At 27.8% G+C, this 25,524-nt stretch overlaps 1 protein-coding gene across 16 annotated transcripts in view; it reads right to left on the reverse strand.

The window, feature by feature from the left end:
* Mbs (Myosin binding subunit) overlaps positions 1-25,524 on the reverse strand; it is a 308,562-nt gene that overhangs the window by 112,074 nt on the left and 170,964 nt on the right. For 14 of the 16 annotated variants that reach the window (XR_012757331.1, XR_012757329.1, XR_012757330.1 and 11 more), the window contains 3 exons: positions 21,261-21,389; positions 16,250-16,442; positions 1,721-1,858 (listed from right to left, as the gene is read on the reverse strand). Coding sequence is in view for 9 of the 16 variants with exons in the window: in XM_075372614.1 (XP_075228729.1) it covers positions 1,721-1,858; positions 16,250-16,442; positions 21,261-21,389 (460 nt within the window). In the remaining 7 variants the exon portion in view is untranslated. The remainder of the gene's footprint in view (positions 1-1,720; positions 1,859-16,249; positions 16,443-21,260; positions 21,390-25,524) is intronic. The other 2 variants (XM_075372616.1, XM_075372617.1) reach the window with 2 other exon arrangements.

The raw sequence follows: 25,524 nt of genomic DNA on the forward strand, positions 1-25,524 counted from the left end.
GAACATAAGTTTGATTTTCTTATACACATTTTTCAGCATTAAATACTTTATAAGAGGTGAAACAAATCTTTTTTTTCTTTTTTTTTATAAAAATGTGAGAAAGTTGCATTTGTTGGTTACTTTTTATAAGGATTTTTTAACAAGTATCTGATGCATGGTGGCATAGACACAAATTTCTTTGAATACTTTACTTAAAATCACAAATAAAATCATAAATTTTGACTTACAAATTGTATTCAGATTATGTGCACTTCTACCTTTTACACCAAAAATGGGACAAATGCTTACAAATCCAACTTTTTCATTGCTTTAATCTGAGGAATATGCCTGTAAATTTTAGTAGGAACTATGTAACACCCTGTGTATGTTATAATTTTATTGTATGTTTCTTTACTCTATATTTTACACTTTTTCTTATATCTGTTTGTCATGTACCATTAATTTGATCTTTCTCTCGGATTCAACAATCTACACTTTTGTGGACTCAGTACATAGATGTGCAACTGAATATCCCAGTCGATGGAGGAGGTAAAAAGAAACTGATTCACTCTTCACTTTCCTTATTAAACTTACCGAGTACAGGTTACCGGTTGTTATTGAGATCGGCTCTGTTCTTTTCATGAACAACAATTATGTCAGGTGACCTAAACCTTTACAGTTATGGCACCTAGCAAAATAAAAACTATCTGTCCAGACACATTCCTATAATTGGTCATCAGACATAGTATAATAAATAAAACTTTTTTTTTGTAGTTTGAACAACCATCAATATTTTTGACCTGCTATACTAACAAACAAAAAAAAAAACGACAACCTACTAACAATAATAAAAATTAACAGCAAAATATGAAAAGAATAAGAAGGTCTGAAAATTATTTCCACCTAATCTAACCTGAATTTAATAACAATAATTTCAAGTCTATATTTGGAGCAATTAATTATGATTCAAAAGTTTGATAAGTTTAGAATTCCTGTTGTTTTCCGGTTGTCTAAAGTTCTTCATTTAATTCATTTACTAAAAATAAGACAACAGTGTAAGAAAAAATTAATTTAAACTAATTTACTTAAATTAAATTAATGAAACTAACTCTAAATTACTTTTTTTAATAATTTTTAATTTCTGAGAAAATACTTTTTCATGACATATTTCTTTAAAAAGAAATTATAAAATACCATCAGAAGAAAGAAAATTTTCTAACAGATTACACTTTACTTTATACTTCTGATGAAGAATAAAAATGAAATTAAAAATTACTTTCTACTTAAATTGTTCATTTGTGATTTAATATCATTTTAGATTAGTCTAAAAGCAGTAAATCGAACGCAAAACATTTGTTGATATACGACTACATATATTTTTTTATTTTATTGATCTGTATGTATTCCTGACATATGATCATTTATTCTTAAGACAAATTATATATTTTATAACAATATAAAAACAAGTGCTTCGTGCAAAAAACAAAAAAGAAGCTGAAAAATTAATACAAAAGAAAAAACAAACCAAGGAAACTATCCTACAGATAATTAAAAAAAATAGATAATAATAATAAAATTTTATATAAATGTGTGAAACATATAACAACAAAACTGCAGCGTGCAAAAAAATAAAATTTTAAAGAAAAATGTAAAAGCTGAACAAAAAATTAAAAAAAAAGAGAGAAGAAAAAAGCGTATCAAATATAAACAATGTGTGCTTGTTATGAACATCAACAACAACCTTGCTGCCATTATCGACTCTCAGTCGCCATGATGGCCTTCGTTCACCTTCTCTGGTACCCGTTACAACGCCGGTGGTCGGTTCACCTGTCGTAATAGTTGCTGTCACGTACGGCAAACTAACAGTAACCTCATCTGGCTGTGTGCAAACCATTGTAACCATTTTATGTGGATATAATGTAAGATTAATAATAGATGATAATGATGATGATAATAATAATGATTATTACAATCTCAATAAAAGATTTCAGATTCATATAATTTAAATTAAAAAAAGATCCATTATAAATAAATATATATTTCTTTTTCGTTTGTAATGAATTACATTACTGTAATTTTAATCTATGAACAGGACCAAAGTTAAACTAGTAAGTGTACTTAATAATATATTTAATAACACAATCTATTACTAATTTTAAGATTCCTGCAATATACTGTCCACTAACTATAATAGTAGTTTTTAATATTGCAGCGCATTGGATTATCAGAAAGTGTATACGGTTTGAAGATTTTTAATTTAATACTTTTCTTATTACATAATTTTCCATTGTGTAATGTAAGGAATAAAATCAAGATCAAACCTAAAGAGTGTACCTCACAAACAAATTGTATTTTTACAAGTCTACCATAAAATAATTCCTAAAAACTTCTACATTAAAATATTTTATGTATCGTTAAAATTATATACAATAACATAACAATCAAAATATTTTTCAGTCTCAAAAGTAGCTTAAAATTATTCCAAAGAGTACCTCAGAGTAAAACAATAACATTCTATAATTTGAGGATTTCTCCTTATAAAGACAATTGCCATATATATATATATATATATATCTCAGCATTTATCATAGATGTGATCTTCATAAAGCACTATTTTGGCCTGTTTTATTGCCACGTGCTTCACTGAATGAACCGCATTTAGACAGACATCACAAAAATATAATTTAATTTGGTAACATCAATAAAATTTGGATACAGAAGAAGCCAAGTTAATGCAAACAACTGATTGAGGCTCGGAGCGATCAGACTTAGTAATTAAAAATAAAAAAGCAAAAATTTTTAAATAAGATAAAAATACTTCAGTAAAAAATTCATTAGCAAAAAAAGAAGAAAAATAATCAATCTTATTACAGAACAAAATATATTAGTTATAAAAAATATATATACATCCGTTAGAAATGTGCAATTACAAAAGCTGCAACACTGCACATAAGATAATGCAACAGTCACAAATTACATGTTAATATCACATATATTAGTAGTTCTCTTTAAATAACCACAATTATCAGCCAAAGTATTTTTCATTTTCAATCAGTATAATCATTTTTAAATAAATAAAATAATTAAGATTAAGGTTAATGCTAACTTTCTCAGCTCTGTAATGGCAGGATCCATACATTTAATTTAAAAAAATACATCTTGTTTATAATATACCTTTTTAAGGAGCCTTGGAAGCTCAAACTGATGAGCAGTAGGAATCGGTCCATTAAATTTGGTATAACATCAATTTATCTATGCTCCACAGCCTTTATTTTCCAGGATTCTGTACTCCAAGACATCGTAAAATTATCAGGTCACAACAGAAGTATGTGACGTAACATCTTACCCAGAATCTACTTATAATATCATTTAATTCCAATATTCACTGCTTTTTATTTCAAACACTTACTTTGAATTGTAGTAAATCTACACATAGGAGTATTGTGTGTGTATAATACTGTTACAGTGTTGACTATTTTGATAGCACAATGATTTGCATCGTTTTAACTGCTAGAACAATTTTTTTTTTCAATTTACACATGTAGTACCATGCCTGACCATGCACAGATTGTACCTTCTTTAACCACTTCTGAAAATATTTATCCAATGTCCAGTACAATTGCACATGGTAATATCCAAAGTTAACTGCTGTAGATCAATACAGATTAGTTTAAACTGGTCTACAGCATTTTTACATATATGTTCATGGCCTCAGGGAAGGAAGCACTTAGGACCAAGAGCATTTTCTGATATACAAGCTCTTGGTAGCAAATAATTGAATATCTTTCAATCATAATTGTTTATGAACAGGATCTTGGAAGCAACTAAATAAGTACTATTTATACTTGAAAGCTTCATCCCAATTATAACAAAAGGTGATTGATCTAAAATACATGAAATTGGCCATGACAAAGGTAGATAGAGCATTTCTCTTTCTAGATGCTAAATCAATTAAACATCTAAACGAAATGTATCTTCACACTAATTATATAAAACCATTGATGTTGACAATAAATTTATAATGTACTTACTAAAATAAGTTGATAGAAAATCATTTAACCTTTTTTTTTTTTTTTTTTTTTATTGAGAGATAATGCTTTGTTGAGGCTACTTTCATTTGTGTCCCTCTAATTTTCATAATTTGTAGCAGTTTAGAGCTGTGACCTCAAATGTATATCAACTTGTACAGATAAGGAAGGTAATAGCTACAAAAATCTGGTGCTTATCTGTTCATATATTAGGATCATATTTTTTTATTTGAAAAATTTGAAATTTATTTTTATTTATTTTCACTTTGTTCTGTTGAAATAGACAAAAATATGTTTTCAGTCCTGATTATTATTTATCATTATCTAATAAGAAAAATGAATATTTTTTATCTTATCTGTTTATAATACAATATTTTAGTTTTTGCATAATGAAATTTTCAATTTAATAATTTTTTATAAATTTTGTTAAACATTTTATCAATTTAATATCACTAAAAGATAAGTAAAGTTTAATTTAATATGCTTATGCTTTGACTTCAACACAGATTAGGATAAATTTCAATGTTCGACTTAGTTATTTAATGCAATTATTTTTCTTCTCGTTACCCAATCTCCTGCTTTCTGCTTTTTTTTTTTCAGGGGCTTTCAGTCTGCTCATGCCATGATGGCCCTCTTGACATTCCTATATAACTTCCTTTTTCCAGTATATAATAGTAATTATGTTAATTAATCATTTTCGGCAAAATTATAATAATAACAACTAGAATAATTGTAAAGAGGAATAATACTTTTCATGAAAGTGGTTAAAACTGGGAGTCAAAATAGTGAGAGATGTTTTCTATTGTATGCTTTAATAATGAATCCATTCTTGGGGCAGTCGCAGACTTGGCCTCTGGATTACATTTAGAACTAGCCCAGCTTATAAATATGCATGGTGCAGATGATTATAAAATAATTATACCTCTAATTAGTAAAAATTTAAATTCTTTTAATGGTAGTATTTTAAACTGAAATGAAAAAGTTTAAATAGGGAAAATATTGCAAAATTAGATGTGCTTTCTCATAAATTAATAGTGGAGAAACATTTGAGATTAGATGGTGAGGGGAAGCATTTAGAGTTAGAGGACCAAATATTTGAGCTAAGCAAGAGGGTGAAGAATTTAACAGCTGAAATTTAAGTATTGAAAAGAAAAATAATTAGCTTGAAGAATGGGTGTTTGGACAATCTGTTGAAAATTAGTGAAGATCAAGAAAAATTTGATGTTATAGAAACAAACAGTCAGCGTGAATTTCTGATGTTAGCGGATTTGAATGGTCATAATGATTATAACGAGAACTGTTTTTTTGATTCTTTTTATAATTCTGAATTAGGCAATAGTGTTTGTTTTTGTGCTGAATTTTCCCAGAATAAAATTCAAGATCCAGAAGGGATGGATCCCTTCTGAATCGTCTGAAGATTCCAGAAGGGGTACTAGCTCCTGCTGTCGGTTGAGTTAAGTAAATGGTGACTGTTCTATTATGATCAAGGTTCAACTGGTGTTTGATGTTATTGACTTTGGGATTTATGCACTGATAAAGATTTTGAAATCTGTGGGATTTATCTTTTGTGTGAAAATATCACTGTAATCTCAATTTATTGTTTGCCTTCTGGAGGAGCTCTTGATGTTTTTCATATTCAGCTATTGTTGTGTTTGGCTGATCTTATGATAAATAGACCTAATGCTGATTGTCTAATGTACGGAAATCAGTATCTTAATACTGATTTCAATAAATCTACCAGGGATACTAGACTTAGTGCAACTTCCTCAGATCCTTTAACTTATATTATACTAGCCTTGCTCCCACTAGAGGGAAGTCTTGCCTTGATTACATTATTACTACTTTCTCTAAATCTGGTTACAGTGTTCATGTTAATCAGTTGTTTTTTCTGATTATGATTCCAGATTTTTGAATCTATCACAAATTGTAGATAAAGAATGTTTTGAGCTATCTTCACCTAGTCATTTATCTGGTGGGTCAGCATTTTATTATTTATATTCAGAAAGTAAGTGTTGCTCATTCTTGCGGACTATGAGCGTGATAAATTGGACTTTTTTTTTACCACAAGATGCAGAAAAGGTTTGTCTTGTTTTTTCTCAATTTTTTCTGGAGCAGAGACTCTTTTTTCTAAAAAAAAAAAATGAAGTTTTGGCTAATAAAAGATGGTATAATGACAGATTAAGGGCAATCAAAGATAAAATGATGTTGTATTTCAATCTGTATAAAAATACACAATCTGTTTTAAAATAATTATTTGCAATTGAAAAACTTATGAAGTAAAACAAAAAATATCCAAATGGCATATGAAACTTACATCTGTGATGCTAACAAATCTAAGGCTGCATGACAGGTAATAAATAATGAATGGTGATGATTTCAACTGCTAATGCGTTGGTCACATAAACATGATTGCTTCCGAGTGTGAAAGTTGGTTATGTTAATGATAATGACACCATTATCATTGTCAATACATAATAATCATAATCATTGTATATTACCAATATACCATTCAAAAGTTTGGCTATTCAAGGGTTCAGGCTAGATAAAGGGGTAATTTGTGAGTTTGAATGGAAGCTTGTAAGTGAAACTGATATACACCAAGTGGTTATGAGGTTTACAAACTCCAGGTCCTCTTGATTAACTTGAATAACCACTTCATTAAGACAATAATTGTTTTCTGTTATTGGTAATTAACTTATGGTTTACTTCAGGTGTTTTCTCAAGTTCATTAAAATGAAGTAAAGATATACCTATATACACGCGCACACACATTTATATGTAAAAGGATGGAATTAGGACTGAACCAGGCAGCTACTGCCCTATTAGTCTTGTTTCTTTCTTTTCTCAGGTCATTGAAAGCTTGATGTATGAACAGCTGCTTAGGTACTTTAATTAATATGAGCTTTTATTAATTAATCAGTTTGGATTCTGTCTTAACAAGTCTACAACACAGGCTCTGAAATATATCATAGAATTATTAGACACATCTGAAAATAAAATATGGTATTCCTTGCACTTCGTGATTTATCAAAAGTCTGAGTTTTGTTTGTTCTAAGGAAGTTGAGATTTTGTATTTTGAGAGATGTTTTGCGTATGGTGTATTTTAGCCTTTTTCAGAGGCACTTAACATTCGTTTTCCTTGTATGGGGTCAGTCAAGTCATGTTTCTCATATCTTAATATATCAGAAGGGATTGAAAATTATGAATAAACCACCTAATGGACACTAAAGTCATTGTTTGTGGAAATAATAATTCTAACTGTTTACAATCTTTATATTTATTATAGTTGTATGAGGCTAAATATAATTTGAGCAATTCTGATCAGAGATTAAATGTTTATGGGTATAACACAAGAAATAAACATATTAATGTTTCTTATAGCTGAACTTGAAGAAAAGCTGGTCTATAAGAGGTATTAAATTTTTTAATATGCTTCCTAAGTATGCGAAGGAAGTGCCTTTGAAAAGATTTAAAATAAAGAAAGTTATTTGACTAGCTCTTTATGAACCCTTTTTATTCTTATAATGAGTGCCTTGAGCGTGGATTTGACAGTGATTTAGGTTGATGTGATTTATTGGCTTCTTATTGTTTCTTTTTTAATGATGTTTTCAATTCTTATTGAATGATTGGTCAATGAATGAATAAATTATTACTATTATTATTCATAATAAAATTATAAATTAATACAACTCTTCATTCTATAATACAAAAAAATAATTATTTTCTAACAAATATATTTATATTATACTCTAATAGATTTCTTTGTAATGAAAACAAATGTTTAATTCATCAAATAATAATCCACACTAAATTTTCATTATAACCAGGATAATATTTCAAACAAAACACAAAATGAAAATACGGCACACAATAAAAATGTATTTTTACATAAATATATACATAAAAGATTGTTATTAAAAAATAACTATAACACAATAAAAAAAAAAATAATAAAAATTTACGCACCAAACTTTAAATAATACAACTCAGTTAGTTCATAAACTACCAGAGGGGACATAAAACATTAACAAAAATAATTACACATAAAATAACACATGCGTCGATAAAATAAAATTTCAAAATAAATTACTAACCATTGATTGATATTTAACTTAAAACTCTGTTTAAAATCTTTTTACACTTTAAGTCCCAAAACTTCTGTTAGAAGACTGCTTGTACTTAGAAGAGATTAAAGTTGCTGTGTATATCAAAGCAAACTAAGAGACGACATAAAAACGCCACCTAATGGTGATGCTTTTAAATGTTTCAGCAAAAAATACATACTCTAGTTCCCAGTTTTTTGTATATATGTAATCGATTATATTTATATTGCTCTTAGCTGTATGTTCCTAAGTGACAAATGATTCCACTAAGCAATCTTAATATGACCTTCTAAGCACCTAAATATTTTAGTAAGTATTTTATAGATGCCATTAAAATACTTTTTCTATTTAAGCATAAACATATTGACTATTTTATTTTAATGTCATGCTCTGTCTAACTGAATGCAATTTAATAATATTGCTCACTTTTCAAACAATATTAACAAACCTATCTGGGAAAAAATTATATGCCAATACGAACCATTTCAATACGTTTCTAGACAGTGTACAATTAATTATTTGAATGGAGTTGATAATGTTTTCTGAGAAAATGGTACCGATCATATGAGTACTGTAATAAATTTAAATGAGAGGTTAACATTAATCTAAATTTATGGTGGTAGATATAAAACAATTTGAAGTGACTGGATGAACAATTACCAGTAATGGATGAAATATTAAAGCAAATCAAGGAAAATATTAAAAAATAAGACGCGAGACTGTAGTTGTTTGCTAACGACAGCAAGGGATCTAAACAGAATAACAGAGGAACTGGAGACCTCACACTCATAGCAAGTTAAGCACAGCAAATGTTAAGCAATCTCAAGCGGTTAGAATACAAAATTGACTGCGGATGGAATGCTTAGGTATGAAATAGAAGAGGAAACTGTCAGAAGGTTTCTATCATCATGAAAGGAATTGTACAAAAAAAGAAAGTATCATTTGAATGTGAAGAGATCTGGTTTGACATATTTTACATAAATTCTGATATATCCCTCAGGCTTGTGAGAATGAGATACAGAGTAGCTAAAGTACACACCTACATACATATCAAAGTACACGCCTATAAAAAAAGAAGGTAGAAATAGAATAGAAGGTAGTAAAAAATAGGTAGAACTGGAAATTAGAAATGAAATTTGAATTTAGATAGTATGGTCATATGTGAAAAATGGCAGAAGAGACTTTACTGAAAGTAACATTTCAGATTAGGATGAAAGGAAAAGGATCAAGAGCAGACTTGTGATGACACATCTGGGTTAAATAAAGGAAGGTATAGTAGGAAGGATAGAAAACACTGAAGTAGTGTTTCAGAAGATAGAGGTCACTGTTTTTTCATATCTCAACCTTAAGTTGAGTTTGCAAAAAATGGAAATATGTATCTTCTTCATGCAGGTTCTCCGATGCAGCTCCACATCTACAAAGCAAAACTGATGAACATGGATATCTGTTAACTGAATTATTTCAAAGTGATTTTACAGACTCTTCAGATGATTATTATGGCTTTTTCATGAATTTTAAGTGACCGATTGACATTTGTCTTAAATCAGTTTTTCTAGGGAAAGGTTTTCATGGATGGGCATAAATTCAGGCCTTATAACTGTTTTAACTAATATGTTTTACTTTTAAATTCCTTAAGATCACTTTAAAGTACTCTGATAGAAAGTAGTACTGCTGCACCTTTATGGTCCAAAATTCTAATATAAATCTAATCATTAAAAAGTTGATAAAAAATTTATAAATATATCTAATTTTATTAAAAGTCTCGATAACTTTTTGTTTTAATCATGGTTATTATTAAACTGGTTATCAGAAAAAGAGAATTTATTAATAAGAATTCTTACTTTCAAAATTAAAATTACAGATAGATTTTTTATATTCTAATAAATATTTAAACTGATATCACAAAGTCATCAAGCATAGCCTATCGGCCATAAGTAATTTCTATAAACTAGATGCGGATAAAGTAAGACAAATCTATTTTATGTGAAAGAAGATTTCAAATATGGTGATTCATATTTGGAATGTTAGGTTATTAAAAGGGATGGTGAAAAATTTGTACTGCATAAGACAGCCGATACTGGATGGCATTATCTTATACCAGATTCTTTAATAAGATTTTTAATTAACTCTACTTCAGAATGTAATTTTTGATGTTTAATTTACTTTTTTGTTTGGAGAATATGAAAGCATAAATTACTGATGGCCTCCTTGAACAGTGATAGGGGACACTGAGTGAAAAGAGAGGGTAAAAAAGAGAGAGTAAAGCGTTTTACAATTTTTTGTTTATATAACAAAATTATAAAAAAGAATGTTTTTTATACAAAAATTATTAATAACTTATTAGCTAATGAATATTTTTACTTGTTATGTATTATTTCATAAATTTTTGTGTTAATTATTCATAACCACAAAATAAACCTAAATTTATTAATACAGATAATTACATTAATGCTGAATTATGGATTGTTTTGACTAAATCTATACAAGGTGTTATATAATTACTAATCACAATTGTTAAATGTATTGAAACATTACTTTATGAGAATTTTAGCAGATGGTTTTTAATTTTCACAGTGCCTTTTCAAAACTGTAAATTGTGCCAGTATTTTCTTCATTTAAAAATACTTTCATGGTCTTAATTACAGCAATTTTGATTTAATAAATGATTAAGCAGTAACCAATAGTGTTGTTGTAGAAATATAGTTTAAAGGTTTTCATTATAAAAACTAGTTAAGAGTATGATTAATTAAGTAATGTTTTCAAAGGAATTATGACTAATCATCTACATAGCAAAGTAAGAAATATTACAGACGGTGTGATAAAAAAGAATAGTCAACAAGTGTACAGCTTTAGAAAATCGTTAGTCGTAACTGTTACCCTAGGTAAATGACTGAAACAGCAATTATTTATTGTAGTATTTATAAGTACAACAATTCAGAAAATGAGATTTTGTGAGCATCAGAGTACTGAACATCTTACCGTACCAGATAAAAGACAACCTCTTCTGAAAATGGTTCCGCAGTACCCTTTTACTTACGACTAAAAAATATCAATATACATAAGAGAAATAATATTAAGTGTGTTTTTAAGCTTGTTTTAGAAATGTAACATTCATGTATTTTGTTTTTATCAGTAAATAAAGTAAAATAGGAGACCATTATTGGTACATTGTAGTTTTCTTTATTATTATTTAGTTCACCTTATGTGTTCTGTTGTTCATGTTGTTTACTAACTTATTAAAAAAAACACACTGAAGTTTATGTGAAAAATATTTAATCTGAGAAACTACAAACACAAATTTCTTGAAGTCATTTGTTATATCTCATTAGTACAGACTCAGAGCATATATAATGGTGTTAAATAATGTATTACAAATAACTAATTCTCTATTTCTTCTCACATTAGCATCTGAAATGCCTTAAAGAACCAGTTTATTTTGAGAATACTATGTACTTTGCTATGTCTTGCTATGTACTTATTATCAAAAACAGTACAAATTTTCTAACATGAACATTTGTTACATTGTCTTTTATGAACGGATTACCATTATAATTGTCATCCATTAGCAGAAAAAGGCCAGCAGCAGATGTTTGGAAAGAAGTGAAGGCCATCTGTGGGCATACAAACCTAGCCTTACCCCTATATATTGCCTTCAATCTATCAAATGAAATTGTTGAATTACTATCTAATCGATTCAGAGGAACCAGAAAAATGGCTAATTATAATAGTTTCAGAACTTGAAAAAACAGACTTTGAGGGTTACTTAAATTCTGAAACAAAAATGAATCTTTCATATAATGTGCCTTTTAAAATAGAAGAACTTATGAAAGCATTGGAGAAAATAGGCAATACAGCACTTGATCAAACCAAAATAAATTATGTCATGGTCAGACAGCTAAATACCGCTGCAAAACTTAGATTACTAGAATTGAATTATTAGAGTGGAACGAACTCGTGGCATTGGAAGAAAGTGTAAGAGGTGTGTTCAAAAAGTAACAAGAATTTTGAGATTTCACAGATTGTATTAGTCCGATTCTCGGGATTTTTTCATTTTTGTATTGGTAATCATGTCTGAAAAGTATCTGTACATTTTTAGCCATATTGGATGTTTAGTCTGTTGTCAGCTGTCAAAAGGATAACAAGTACGATTGGCGATTTATATTTATATTTCAGTACGATCGGCGATTTTTTATTTGCATAAATAATGAATCAGAGAATTTGTATTAAATTTTTATATAAAAATGTAATAAAGTATAACAATGTTTTAAAAATGTTAAACATTGCTTTTTGTTTTCTGCTAAGTGTAAGACAAGGGTTTACAAGTGGTATAAGCATTTCCAAGAAGGTCGTAAAGATGTTGAAGATAATGAGTGCCCCAGACGCCCCAGCCCATCAACTGATGAAAACGTGGAAAAAGTGAAAGAAATTATTATGAATGATCGCCGAATTACAATCAGAGAAGTCGCTGATGATGTTGGGATATCAATTGGCTTATGCCATGAAATTTTTTCAGATATTTTGGGTATGAAATGTGTGACAGCAAAATTTGTTCCAAAATTGTTGAATTTCGAACAAAAACAGCGGCAAATGGAAGTTGCTCAGGAGTCGCTAAATGAAGTCAACAGCGATTCAGGACTACTGACACGTGTTATAACAGGTGATGAAACATGGGCTTATGGATATGATGTCAAAACTAAGGCTCAATTGTGCCAGTGGAGGCATTCTGGATCATCAGGATTGAAAAAAGCTCGAAAGTACACAGTTGAATGTGAACATTATGCTCACCTTGTTCTTCGATTTTAACGGCACAGTGAATCATGAGTTCTTGTCACAGTCAAACAATAAATAAGGAGTATTATCTACAAGTTCAGCGCCTTTTGCTTGAAGCAATCTGAAAAAATACGCCTGAGTTTGTGGCAAAACGATTCATGCCTTTTGCACCACGATTCATGCCTGCCCACACTTCATTGCTTGTTTGTCAATTTTTGGCCAAAAACAACACTGTAATCATACCCCAGTTGCCATATTTGCCACACATGGCCCCGTGTGACTTTTTCTATTCCCAAAAATAAAGAGAACCTTAAAGGACCGTCATTTTACAAGCATAGATGAGATTAAAAGCGAATAGCAGAAAGAGCTAAACACTATTCCAAAGATCAAGTTCCAGAAGTGTTTCGAGGATTGGAAAAAGCGCTGGCATAAGTGTATAATATCTAATGGGGACTACTTTAAAGGGATAGATAACATTAATGTAGATGAATAAATAAAATTCTTTCCCAAAAACAAAAATTCTCGTTACTTCTTGAACACACCTCATATACTGTTCCAATACTAAAAATGGACAAAAATTTGACAGATCGTAATAGTTACCGTCCTATTTTCTTTGATGTGTGCTATTGGAAAATCTTTGAGAAAATGCTAAATAATTAATTCGTGTGGATTTTAGAAAGAGAAGGTCTTTTATCCTCGCACCAAACAGGATTTCAACAATACCACTTAACAACTGATCAAATGATCAATTTAAATAATGTAATATATAACATTTTCATCATGAAGAAACACTATAGGGCCCCCTTACGAACCCTTACATCTGACAATCCTATTGGTGATTTTATTCTATTTTTAATCAAATAAGACAATGGATTGCGATGACCTTAGAAGTCAATGCCTATACAACTCAAAAAATAACATAAAAAAATAATTTTAGAATTTTTCTTTCTTAGTATTTAATTTAGACCTAATGAGACAATATGAAATTATTTTATATAAGGCTGTAAATTTAAAAACATACATAAATAATGTGTAGTATGCAGCATCAATTCAGACAAAATAGAGGGAATGTAAATTTGTGGACACTTTATTAAATCATGATTTTAAAAAATCACCCAAATTTTATATACTACTACCTATTAGAGGATATTTGATACAACTGTCATATGAAAATTAAGATGAAGTTCAGGTTTATCAAGACATGATCAATAATAAATAAACAAGGGAAATCGAGAATGTTTAAAAAGTAGAAAAAACTGTCATAATCTACTAATCTACATGGGACAAATTATGCACCTGCTGTAACTATAGGTACTTTTCCAATATTAATGGAACAATTTAGAAAACTATAAATTAAAACACATGAAATATAAAATGGTGAAGTAACCGATAATTTGTGAGAGTGTACTGATAAGCTTTTAGCCCAACATACTTTCCAAAATGTGAGTGAACTTTGTACTAACTGAAGAAGCAATGAATGATTCTCCTTTTGAGTGCTAACTGTCAATTTTCAGAATCATACTTTTGACTTTTATTCTTCTTTAGAACTTTGAATGAAAAAATATGTCAACTAAAATGTGCAGTTTTTAATTGTTGAATTCTAAGCTGTCATGTCATTTCTATTCCTAAACAAGAAAATTAAATATGATATCCAAAAATGAATACAAAAACATTTAGTAAAACCTAGTTCACAATCGATAATCATCGTTCAGAAAAGTGATGTCGAAAGATTTGGCATGGAGATTTTGATATTTAATTATTTGCACATTATAAATAGCGACTAGAATTTCTATTTTACAGCAGTATTAGAATATAGACCCCTTAACACTATCTGACTCTTTAAATGAAATCTACAATTAATTTGATTTACCTAGGTAAATCACTAAAGTTGTAATTCAAAATTTCATTTTTATAAAATACTATGCATGGTATTTTGGCTTTGTCTATTCCTGACTGGATAAATATCTATTCCTGATTACAGTCATTTTTATAACTGTAAATAAAATTTCATAAATATTTCAAATTTTTGTGTCCTCTGATCAAGTTTCCAAAATTAATACTAATAATTAATTTTCATAATAATAACAACAGTAAATAATTATTAAGTAATTTCCTTATTTATAATAATAAAACTGAAAGATAATTAATAAAAATCAGTAATTTGCAGAAATTTCACATCTAAAAAGTTGATGTTTTTACCGAAATCCAAATTATGTAATTGTGTCTCAATTAAAAAAATATGCATTAATGAGTTGTGAAATCCAGAGAGTTATAGATAAACTCATAATTTTTCATTGAAAATAGGTAAAACATTAATATTATGCCCACATTACCTAATGAAGGCATTTGTTTACTTTATTTAAACACTTTAAAATAAAAATAAAAAATAGAAATACTATAAATATTAGAATCAAATTAAGTACAATATCCATCATTTTAAATTCAAAAGGATACATTTAAAAAACAAATATGTTACTTTCTGTTAGAGAATTATTCCAATGGCACTCATAAATGAATGAGTAGCCATTATAAATACAGTAATTAACGTTAAAGGTCTAGATTCACAAAACTAAGAAATTCATCATTAGAATTGGAAAAATGTCCAATCACACTGATAATGTAACTCAAGCCTATAATTGCTACTTACTAATACAACATAACCAGGAACCACTATATATATTTTAACTGCAATCACATATATTTTGTGAAGAATTCATTAAATTCTTCATTCTTCAAATGAAAAAAAAAAGATTTTTGCTGCAGGAAATTTAATTGAAGTCATTATAAGATTTCCCAATGCTTTTAACTTTTGGTTTTCGTTGCATCAAACTTTATCAGGTGGTTTCCAACATACAAATGGTAAATGATGTCTTAAAATGTAAACATATAAAATGTGATATGACAAAAAATTTCCAAAACAAGCATGTAAAATATTACAAAGTATACACTCTCACATTAACAAAAAAAACGTACATGCTAGGGCTAGCGTCTAAGACAAAATGAATATTTTTTTTACCTTTTTATTTATTTACTTTTTTTTAATTCACTGATATGCTGTAATCATTATTCATTAATGTATGCAAATGGTATACAGTAAAAATATAAATGAGAATGTCATTTTAACCTTACTTCAGTCTTCAGTTTTTAGGATGCTCCACCCCAAGACAGTTCAGATATTACAGAATCAAAATATAAAGGATGCAGTTTAAAAAGTCTTATTCAGGACACAAAAAACCCATTAACTACAGGAATAATAATAACAAATATCATGATTACATACATATTTTTCTCACTGAACACTTATCAGTAAGAAGATTTTGTAAAGTCATGTAATAAAAAAACTTTTTTTTAAACCACAGCTTAACATACCTGTTCATTGGTGTTTAATTGCTGTGTTGCCTGCTGTAGCTGCTGTTGTTGTTTCTTTTTAACGAGTTGTTCGGCTGACTTGATCTCTTCAAGCGTCACACCTTGTGTCGATCGCCTCGTCTCACGTACACGTTTTGCATGAGCTTTCCTCTGAGTTTCTGATTCTTCATCACGTACTGGAGGCACAAATGACCTATATAAAACAAAAAACAAATAAGAAAACATAAAAATACTTTTTTTACCTTTTAAAGAATAATAAGAAACAAATCAAAGTGTAATAATTAAATTCAAAAGTTACCTTCAACTATTACAGATCAATTACATAAAACAATATTCATTTTTATTCTGTTCAGTATATATTTATTTAATATCAAAAATTCAATTTTTTAATGGAATTTCAAATGCTATTTTATAAATTCTACAATGTAGTCCATATGCAATAATTACCTATAAAACAGATGAATAGTTATAATGAAACAAATGTGTCGCATATACAATCAACTAACTGATACTGAAATACAGGTGAATGAAGATGACGAAAGAAGAAAATGTTACACAATGCAACAAGTACTATCTCGTAACTTCATTTCTCTACTATTAACATTCTAAAACTCATTGACCCATATCCTCTCATTTTTTGTCAGTCACCATTCTTATGGAGTCTGTAAGTAGATAAGCAGTATAAGTTTGTGTTTCAGAAAATTTAAAGCAAATATTGTAGATGAACTTTATAGCAGTTGACCGGTTTCTTTGAGTGATAAGAAACACCAAAAAAAGGTGGATGAATCGATTCAAACTGACAGTCATCACATAACAACACATTGGTGTTCAGATAGGCATATTGAAAAAAATCTGGTGGGTGTTACAGAAACTCATAGAAAAGAACAATGAATGTAATAATGTAAACAGCTTCTGAAATGTTATTGAAACAAGGAGACTTCCTTTACAATATTGTACAAAAGAGGAAAGTCAGATGCATCGTTACGAACCCTGAAAACAGCAAAGCATGGAATATTAACATTATGATTCGCCATAGTAAAAAAAAAAAATTCAAAGTACAACTTTATGAAAAAAATTCTCCTGACAGTGTTCTGGAATTTCAAACACATGTATGCTACTGACTAGCCAGAAACAGTCTACCATAAATTCTGTGAAATACATAGGGCCATTAAAAACACCTACTGAGAAGTGTATTGTGTTCGACAATCCACGGTGCAATAATTCTGCAAAACAATAATGCCTGGCTACATATGTTGTATGTAACCGCCGAGACTCAAAGTTAAAATTTTAACCTATTCCACCACCCTCCAAATTCACTAGATTTGGCACCCTGCAATTTTCACTTCTTCCTGCAATTAAAGAGGGATATTGAGTATTCATTTCATCATAGACGACTGAAGGAAATTAAGGTTATAGAACAAGAAAAAACCAACAGAAGTTTTTAGTGACAGAATGAGAACTGGTCCACCATTGGGAGAGAAATACGGTGACTAAATAAGAAATAAATTAACATTTTTTTGCAAATAAAATGTGATTTTATGCCCTATTTGTTTCATTTGTGAATTATGAACAAATCTGCACTATATTTCAGCCACCCCTCATAGTTATAGTATAAATTTACAGTAAAATTATCATCCAGTAAGGGTTTGGCAGAATGGTTAATGATTTAGATGAATACTATCCAACATTACAATACGGTGGTATATTTTAACATGGTAATCATTAAAAAAAACGAAACTGCTATTCTAGTTTCTAGGAAATATAGAATCTTTTTATACTAAACTATGTGTTGTAGCAACAACATTATAATACGTACATAGTTTCATTACTTCAATGAATGAATGTTGTAGTGAAAATAGGATTGTGTACTAGAAAAGAATAAACCGATTGGGAATCATTGTCATCTCATTGGAAATGAACAGTTGCATCACAGTTTTGAGGAAAAGACACTTAGCTAAAAAATTTAATTTGTACTGTATTCAATGCTCATTTTTAAACAACTGGTTCCCAATCACTTTAACAGAAATTTTTCTTTCTTACTATAAAATTTTTGATACATCTGTTAATTGAAGTTATGAAAGTGTAAAGAGAAAAAAAAATAATAATGGTGTCATTAAAACATAAAGCTCAATAGAAAAAGTTTTCCTTCCTTGTAAACTGAAATACAAATTCTTATATTTTCTAACGGCCATCAAATTGAAACAAACTAGCAGAAAAAACTTCAACAGATCAAACTGTTTTTTAAACATATTTTTGGACTAGTTTTTAATATAATCTGTTAACTAAAGTAATGGAATATTTATAAGTAATGGGAAAGCAGGTAACATTTTATTACATTTTTTTAATCTCTAAAAGTTTTCTTTAAATCATTTCCCATTCATAATAGCAACATGGAGACAAAGGTTTACTAAACGTTTTTCATTTCATTGTTTAAAGGGAAAAACACTGAAGGATTTTTTTTTCATATAAGGGTTAATTTTTCATAATAGATGTTAACTTGTACTGTACTAATAATTAAGGAAGTGAAATGTTCATTCAAACAGTCTCATTTTTTACAGACCAATCGAGTAGTTAATGCAAGTCATCAGCATATCCAAAACTCATTCGGTCAGTCAAGGATTTATTTATGTGATTAGCATCACAACTATAACTGTACTACTAAAAACAAATCTTCCATAACTTTTTCTAATGTTCTGTCTAATTATGATGCTCAGGATTTGAATTTTTATCAAACTTGTTTACAATGGCTAATAAAATACACTCATATTTTAAAAACATTATTTAAAGTTTCTCTGCCAATATTATTTATAGGCATCTAATTATACATTATACACACTAAACAATTCGACTCATTAAAAGAGAAGAAGAATCTGAACCTTATGTAATGACAAAGAGTAGATAAAAACAAAGTTACATAATTTAGTAAGAAATCATTTTTATGTAACACCCTTTTCATAAAACATATTAATGTTAAACAAATACTTGAGAAAATGCATGCAATAAACAGAAAGCATAAGTAAACCAAACTGTTATTGTTTATTTTAAACAATATAATACTAAATTAATTTTGCTTCTTAACAGGTAAAAGTAAATTAAAATGAAAGAAATCATTAACATATGGCATAAATAAATAAGTCTGCATAATCAGAACAACAGCAATAAAAATTTATTTTTCAAGCCTTAAATAAATAAGTATTCATAACTACAAATCAGAGGATGTTAACCAGTTTTGAAATCAATTCCCTGCAAGGTCTGGTGTTTATTCTCATTTAACTGATTAAAATAAAGTTGTATATGAGATTCTGCAGTCATAATAGCATAAATAAATTAAATAATGACATTAGGCAACACAATTAAGTTTTTTGAAGCTCAATACTATAAAAAACTCTAAAAAAAAATTCACACATCTCCAATCAGAACTTAATAAAAGATATAATATTAGAGATTGTAACAGCAGGTCTAAAATTTTTCGTATAAACACTTTTTATTACACTTCTTTGGTTCAATAAAAAATCACTATTGAAAAAACTCCCTGGCATAAGTTAACAAAATAAATTTATGCCATCTGGATACAGATTTTCATACAGCTAAACCATTTAAATTCATAAAATGAAATAGGTGGTCAATGGGTATGATAATTTAAGAATGACAAATGTTATATTTATTGTTTTTCAAGACAACAATTATAGAGAAATGAACTGATTTCTAGCATATCTACGCATTCCACATTGGGTCAAGTCGCCTATACACATCTAAATATGTTGGGTAAATCCACCTTACCAGATGAATTTAACTACTTAATGTAACAGTTAAATCGTTATTTAATGTAAACCTAATATAACAGTTAAATCATTACATAATGTAATTAATGAGATGAACCATTTTGATTTATTTTTTAAAGAAAATATCACGCAAAAAAGATGAATAATATAATAATAAATATTTTGTTAAATATAAGTGCACAAGTCACAAAAAAAACATTTTTTTTCCAACCAAATACATAATAAAATATATAAATATTAACCTAAGACACTTTATCTCCTGTTAAAATTAGGCCAAAATGTTATTATTTCTTTTGATATTCAATACAGAGACTTTTCCTATACTCATCTGGTAAAAATCAAAATTTTATTCTCTGAAGATGAATAAAACCAAATAAAAAGCACTTTTAAAATCAAAACATCAATGTGAAATCACTATAAAAATAAGAGAAATGCAATACATGACACGACTTGCTTGTATTTATTTTAAATACTCAACATATTATGCTTAATTACTATTTCACTTAGTCAAAAAGCCTAGAACTCTAGTCCATATTACACTAATTACCATGTTGCTTTATACTGAAAACTATATTTGTCAATAAAATGAAGAAGGTAATCAATTTTTTTTTAAATCTGAGAAAATCATTAAATAAACTAGCTGTTGATAAAACATTTTGTATTAAAACAATAAATACATAAGCAAGGTGATTGATTATACATACACAAATAATAAGAAATAAAAAAAACATCATGCTACTACATTTGAACAAATACTAACAATAAACCAAAGAAAGACATGCTAATAACTAAACGAAAAGGCTAGAACAAAAAGCCATAAATGTGGATGATATATGAGATAATATATGTGTACTATGTGAATTCAATCAATCAAGCAATATTATACAACAAAAAGAATATATATATTTTTTATTCATATACAAACAATAAAGCAAGCTAAAAAAAACACTGATACATCACTTTAACACACTTTTGTAATAAAAAAAACTAAAAAAAAAAAAAACAGAAAAAATAAGCCATGAGCAACAAAAATGCAATACGGAGCCATAATTCTTTATATACATGCGGTATAGTTAAAACATAACTGATAACTGAAAATAAAATCATATTAATAAATACACAAACAGACATAAAAAGAGCAGTGAGTAAAAACATAAAAATAAAATAAAATCGTTTTTAGAGATTTTAGCTGTGGTAAAGAGAGAGACATTGTGAGAGAGATTACGCACTTGAAGAAATTTTTAAAGATGTTTCCAGGACTTAATTTACTGCCACCCGGAGTTGTGGGTGTGGAAGCAGTACTAGTCGGGCTACTACTGCTTCCCCCACTACCTGTACTAGGCTTCACACTAACACCACTGAAATTACAATAATTAAAATAAAAAATAATCAAACAATACAACAGTATTAATAAAGATGAGACAGAATGGTAGATAAACAATAATAATAATAATAATGATGACTGATGACTGAAATTGGAATACATAAACAGAATACGGTTTGAACAACTCATGCAAATGTATTACTATTATATTAGTAGCTAGCTATAGATCCTTAGGTCATTGATATGTTCAGTAAAAGTTTTAAATGAATTGATGAATAATTTCAAACGCTGAACTTGCTGTTTGAGAAATATTTAAAAATGGTAAGAAACAAAACGACAGAGATAGAAAACTAAAAAGGGGGAAGGAATTTAATACTACTTTATTCAACATGCTTCTTAATTCTAAATTACTTTGCCAGTTCAAATTCCAGCAACAGTGACGTTTTTTCACCTATCATTTTAATCTCCCACATTAAAATGGGAGTATAAAACCTACAAAGTTGCAATAAATAAAACAAAAAATAATTAAGTTGCACTTTGCTTTTAAAAGAAATAAATTTTTAAATGATAATTGTATTATATTTTATTACAAAAATATAGTAAACTTCAAACAGCGTGGCAAAGCTTACAAAGAAGATATGAGGCTAAGGTATAAATTTAAGTATAAGGAATTAATTTAATCTTGAAACAACTCTGAATACTCTACTCTAACATCAACTTAATTATAATGATAAATGCAGTTATGATTAACAATTACTAAAATTACAAGTTCTTTGACCTACCATTATTTTTAAAAGACTATCACTGTAAATACAACTTTAATATGATTGTGATTAGGAAAAGCAATGGGTGTAGAAAGAATAATAAACTTATCAGGTTAGATCATTTGTTTACTTCTATTGAATCCAATTCATCATCAACATTTGACAAAATTACCTATAGCACTGTCTATATTACCTTTATAAAAGGATTTTCCTACCTATTTTACATGTTTACAAATTCCTTTTGGATCCAAAGAATTATACAGCTTAAAATTTATTCATTTTTCATTGGGAATTTTTTTTATTTTAATAATTACAATCTGTTAGTTTCACTTGATACAATGAATAAATCCATTTAGACATAATAAATCTGATAACACTTTTTGATTTTCTGGTAAAATAGCATATAGTATATGTCTTTATTAAAATACACTCATGTCTATTTTATACACCTTTATATGTACCAGTAAAGAGTATAAAAATTAATAAAATAATATCGAACAAAAATTTGATGAGGCATTAACAATGCCACGCTACCTGAATATTACTGAGTTCAAAAAATTATCTAAAAAATAAAAATAAATAATGTTATATATTAAATGAACAATTTTAAAGCACTGATTGAAATACTGCCTGATATGATGTTTTTATCACATTTACAATGTCTCTGTGAAACAAGCGTCAAATCATATTCACCATACAAATGAAATGTAGAGTGGAGACTGGTTGTTAGGTCAAATTAAAAATTACATAGTTTCACTTGGATATCACTTCAAGTCAATGGAATTTAGAAGTGGTCACGCACAATGACCGCATAGTAACAGAGATTAAATTTACTGTAACTTAATATTTAAAAAATATCATTACAAAAAGATTAGAATAAAGTTAAGAAAGTTTATACGTGATAAGTATCAGTACTAACAAGTAGATGAGAATGGATAATTGAAATATTCATTTTTTTTTTACAATGACCATAGGAATCACGTTGATAATAAAATTGTAAATTAATTGACATAACTACAACAACAAAACATGTGCTTTATTCTTTTATTCATTCATACTCTGTGCTGAAACATAAAACCACTAAAAGTGCAACTGACCGACTCTTCTAAATTGTGATATAAAACAACAAATACGTCTCGCAATTAATAAAAAAAACTTCAATTGAATTCACTGGGTTAATATGAAAATGATTTTGAATAAAATTACTTAAAATCATCCAAACGTCTTAAGTAAAACATTTTAACGATACAAAGATAAAAATTTATAAAAATATATTAAAAACGCACATTAAATTTTTGACATGTTAAATTAAAAAGAGAGAATTATTAAATAAATAAAGTAACAAAACCCGCAACTTTTTTTTAAGTTGTTAAAGCAATAATAATAATTTTGAAATAATTAAAATTTTAAAGAAAGATAAGTGGATTAGAAAAATCATTTAATTACTTATTTAACATAGAGAAAGACGCTTAATCTAAATTTAGATATAGATTATACTAACAGAATAAGCAAATAACTAGAAAATCAGTTTTAATCAAAACACATGAAATGTTCATTTAAATTTCTCTCCAGTAAACTAATTTCATTGAACATTAAAAGTCATGTGAGGAAGAAAGGGCTGATTCAATAGTAAAAAAAAAAATAAGCTAAATACAGAAATTTAAATAAATTAAGTGTATTGTGCTGCTAGGTTGCATTTTATATAACATTCATCAGTGATGTTAATGAAGACAGAAATCGAAATTTTCATTTCATAAGAAATTACTATTTCAAGAATATTTATTTTTATTTAACATATAAAATAAATAAATTACCATAAAATGTGATATATATCAATTGAATCACAGTCCTTTTTAGGACAAATCAGTGTCATATTTCGTAATCCGATTTATAAATTAATAAAAAAAGAAATTTTTTTACTTCAAATTGATTTTTTTTTTTAAATACAATTTTGGTTAACAGTAAAAAAACTTAAAGAAACTATGTTTATTAAGAATTATAACATTAAGGAATCATTAACTTTTATTAAATTATAAACAAACTAAAACCTAATTTTATAAGAAATTTATATGGTTCTACTCTATTCAACACTGGATTCTGAAATTTAATGTTAATAACCGATAAGGGGTTTTATAATGACAATAAATGGAAAAACAGTTAAATTTTGTTAACTGCTATAAAATAAAAGAGTTAATAATAGATAATGCGGGTGAATCACAAGTTTGATTTTGTCATAAAACTCAATAAGCCGTAGTTTTCATTTAGTCAAAAAACATTTTTTTAAAAATTCAATAAGACAATGATTTTACAATATTGTATACACTATTCAGCGATGAACAACTATACACAGATTATTTATCAATTAACAAGGATTTTCATGCACATACTGCATAATTTTATAAGAGAACTAACATTTTTATAAATAAATATTGAAATAATTCCAAGTTCTCATTTATAAACTCTACTTTTTTCTATTATTTCTTTACACAGATTTTTTTTGTGGGTAGTTAAGCAGGATGGTTTTGAAAGTATTTTTACCGGAGAACACCCTTCTTAAATTACCTGTGCTAAAATCTACTAAAAGGAATGTAACACATGAAAAATCTCATATCTCATTAGAATTTGAATCTATGACCTCTAAATGAAAAATGAAGGTACATGACATGTCTTCATTACACAAAGATCAGCAGACAAACAATTATATATATATATATATATTAATTGTAATTATACAGACAAATTCATACTTTCAAAATAATAAATAAATATAATATTATTCACCCTGGTCAGAAAAGTCATTTCTTAATTTCTCAACTCATAAAATTTTCTTAGAAAAATACACATCCACTAATGCAACATCAAAAAGGTTTTAAAGTAATTTTACAGATACATATTCTTTTACATAGTTACTTTAAATGAATGTAAATATACCTTAACATAGTGATATGATCAATAAGTACAAGAAACACTTAACTGATGACTTTATAAAAATAGTATTCTTTTATTAGTCGGCACATCTTGAAATATAGGTGACCTGTTACTACACAGAAATCTAAACTTGTACAATACACTAGTTTATTTGTTTTTGAGAGTGCATATATAAATGTGATATGAAGTAGAAATTAGTTTTATTATTTAGTCATAAAATGTAACAAATTAATATTCAATCTGTTTGATGAAAACATAACTTAGATCGTACTCATAAATTTCAAATCTTTTAAATCGTTAACAGCCAGGTCACTATAGTTTAAATTATTCCTACATCGCATGAGTTACCTCAATTGATTTCTTTACTTCCCTACTGACTTCTGTTCTTATCTGTTGAAAAACCCACTATCTTTTTAGTTTACTGATACATACATAAACATCTGATAAGATTATTAATAACAAAAAAAAAAGATACTA

The sequence above is a fragment of the Lycorma delicatula genome, chromosome 8 (assembly GCF_047948215.1).
Source record: "Lycorma delicatula isolate Av1 chromosome 8, ASM4794821v1, whole genome shotgun sequence".
Taxonomy (NCBI): domain Eukaryota; kingdom Metazoa; phylum Arthropoda; class Insecta; order Hemiptera; family Fulgoridae; genus Lycorma; species Lycorma delicatula.